The sequence below is a fragment of the Aplysia californica genome, unplaced genomic scaffold, assembly GCF_000002075.1.
Source record: "Aplysia californica isolate F4 #8 unplaced genomic scaffold, AplCal3.0 scaffold01304, whole genome shotgun sequence".
Lineage (NCBI taxonomy): Eukaryota > Metazoa > Mollusca > Gastropoda > Aplysiida > Aplysiidae > Aplysia > Aplysia californica.
The window spans coordinates 97,499-99,707 of record NW_004798574.1 but is presented as its reverse complement, the minus strand read 5'-3'; the positions used below and the strand labels follow the sequence as shown (position 1 = coordinate 99,707).

Sequence of the window (2,209 nt, the reverse complement as noted above, 5' to 3'; positions counted from 1 at the left end):
ACACACACACACACACACACACCGACACTCACACCAACTAGCTGCCCTTGTTTCAAAGGTGAATTCTGTGCAGTGACCTTTGTTGTCTGAATAGTTACTAATTTTTCTCTCTCTCTCTCTCTCCTCCTTCTTCCCTCCCCCTCCAGGACTGGTTTGAGAACCAGCGAAGCCGGGAGGACCAGAAGCAGGAGCGGGCCAAGCAGGCGCGTGCTCGCAGTCGTAAACGTAGCGGCAGCCCGGCCACCGCCACCTCCCCCTCCCCGTACATCCCCATTGTGCCGAACCCGTTTGCCGTGTTCCAGCACAGCCACCACCACAGCCACCACCACCACCACCAGTTTGCTCACAAGTACGCAGCGGGGCCCGGCTCTGTCCACAGCGAGATGGCTAGTCTGTACCCTCTGACCCAGGTGCCCTCCGCACCGGTCAACCTGTCCACCGTGGCCCCGCTGACCCCTCCGTCGGATGACCAGCCCCTGGATTTGACCGTCCGCAAGCAGCAGCCCCCCCGCGCCCACCACCACCACCACCACCCCCACCAAGGTGTTCAGGCCCACGTGGAGAATCTGGAAGATCAGGTTTTGAACCTCAGCAATAAGAAACCCAAGCTGGAGCCCGTGTCCACCTCCTCCACCACCAGCAACAACACCAACACCACCAACCCCTCGTCACCACCACCGTCGATTAAGCTAGAGTCGCCTCCCCTGTCGGCCACCACGCCCCCGCAGGGATCCTCGCCCTGTCACAGCGTGGCGGACTCGTCCTCGGCCCACGGAACACCCTCCAGCCCCCCGTCATCTCAGCCCGGCCCGTTCCCCTCCCCCCTGACCATTCCCAAACACCCTTTCCTACAAGTACCCGACCCTAAAGCCTTCTCCACCCACCCTCTGGCCCTGGCCGAGCTCGAGCGCTTCGAGACGGCGGCGCGTCAGATGGAGGGCGGCCGCTTTCAGCACTCGGAGATCTTCAAGTACATGAGCCAGAAGGGTTTGTTCAAGGGAGGCTACCACAGCCTGCTCAAGGGGAGCTACCCCGCCGCCGTGGTGGAGCCCAGCGGCCTCCGTCAGCTGTCCCCTGCTGCGGCCGTACAGATTACGGGAGTTATCCCCCCTAACAACCACCACCCGCAGCGAGACTCGCCGGTCAAGACTGGCTTGACGGAGGAGAGGAAGACTTCGGGCTCGCCCACTAAGACAGGTGAGGACTTTTTGACCAATCGTACAAAGTTAAGAATTATTGAAAATTCATCCTCGTGAAATGTTGCATTTTTGGTATTGACTTTTTTTTTTTTTAGCATTTCGGTGACTAGATGCTAGACACATGAGCATGCTTTGACCCGTCGTCTAATGTTGAGAATGGAAAATTCGTCCCCGTGAAGTTTCAAAGCAAACTAGTTCAAAAATCGGGTGTTTGATACTGGCTTACTCTGCTCACCTCTCTAGCCCCAACAGCTCAAAGTCTGGTACGACTACCAAGCCACCCCGGAAATAGCAGTTCTCAAGAGAGGGACAAACATACAAAAGGAGTAGAAAAAAAATGACGACAATAAGGATGAGGAAAGAAAAAGCAGCAGTTTTGCCCTATCCTACATTGTTTCAGCACAGTATGAATGAGCATGACATTGATATATCAGCCCATTTACTATTTTACTGTGCATATGAACAGGTTAATATCCCCCCCCCCCCAAATAGGTTTGGTAAATCAAATCTTGTATGTGTTTTTTTCTCTCTCTGTTAGTGGTTGGCTGGTGCTCTGGTGTGGTTTGCTTCTTCTTTCCTATCAAACATTTATCGTCTTTATCTCCCCTCCTTTTTTATGTTTGTTACTCTCTTGTAACACCTCTAATCTTCTGTCGCTCATATGACCTTATGCAGTTGCGATTGCCGTAAAACCTCTACTAAAACAAAACTCTCTCTCTCTCTCTCTTTAGACGTCCGTTCGGTATCTCCGAGCGGCAAGAAGCTGGTCATTGACGAGTCGTGCGACGAAGAAGGCGGCGTCCCCCTGGAGGGGGAGAAAGGCCTGGACAAGAGCAGCTTCGAGGGCGAGCTGAAGCGGTTCATGGAGTCGCGGGCCGATCTTCAAACACTGGCCAACGTGGCAACCATGGAGGAGTTCCGGGCCTTGTCCGCCGCGCAGGGCAAGCGTCGCAGGAGGAAGAGCTCCAAGCAGGTGGGTTTTGTTCGGGGTTGGTTTTTTTTTTAGATTT

The 2,209-nt window shown here is 54.5% G+C and overlaps 1 protein-coding gene across 1 annotated transcript in view; it reads left to right on the top strand.

Moving 5' to 3' along the window:
• Positions 1 to 2,209, top strand: part of LOC101857535 — a gene marked incomplete in the record, with an annotated part of 8,392 nt that overhangs the window by 1,676 nt on the left and 4,507 nt on the right. Inside the window, 2 exon segments of the mRNA XM_013090496.2 lie at positions 147 to 1,197; positions 1,931 to 2,176. Of these exon segments, the coding sequence (XP_012945950.1) occupies positions 147 to 1,197; positions 1,931 to 2,176 (1,297 nt within the window).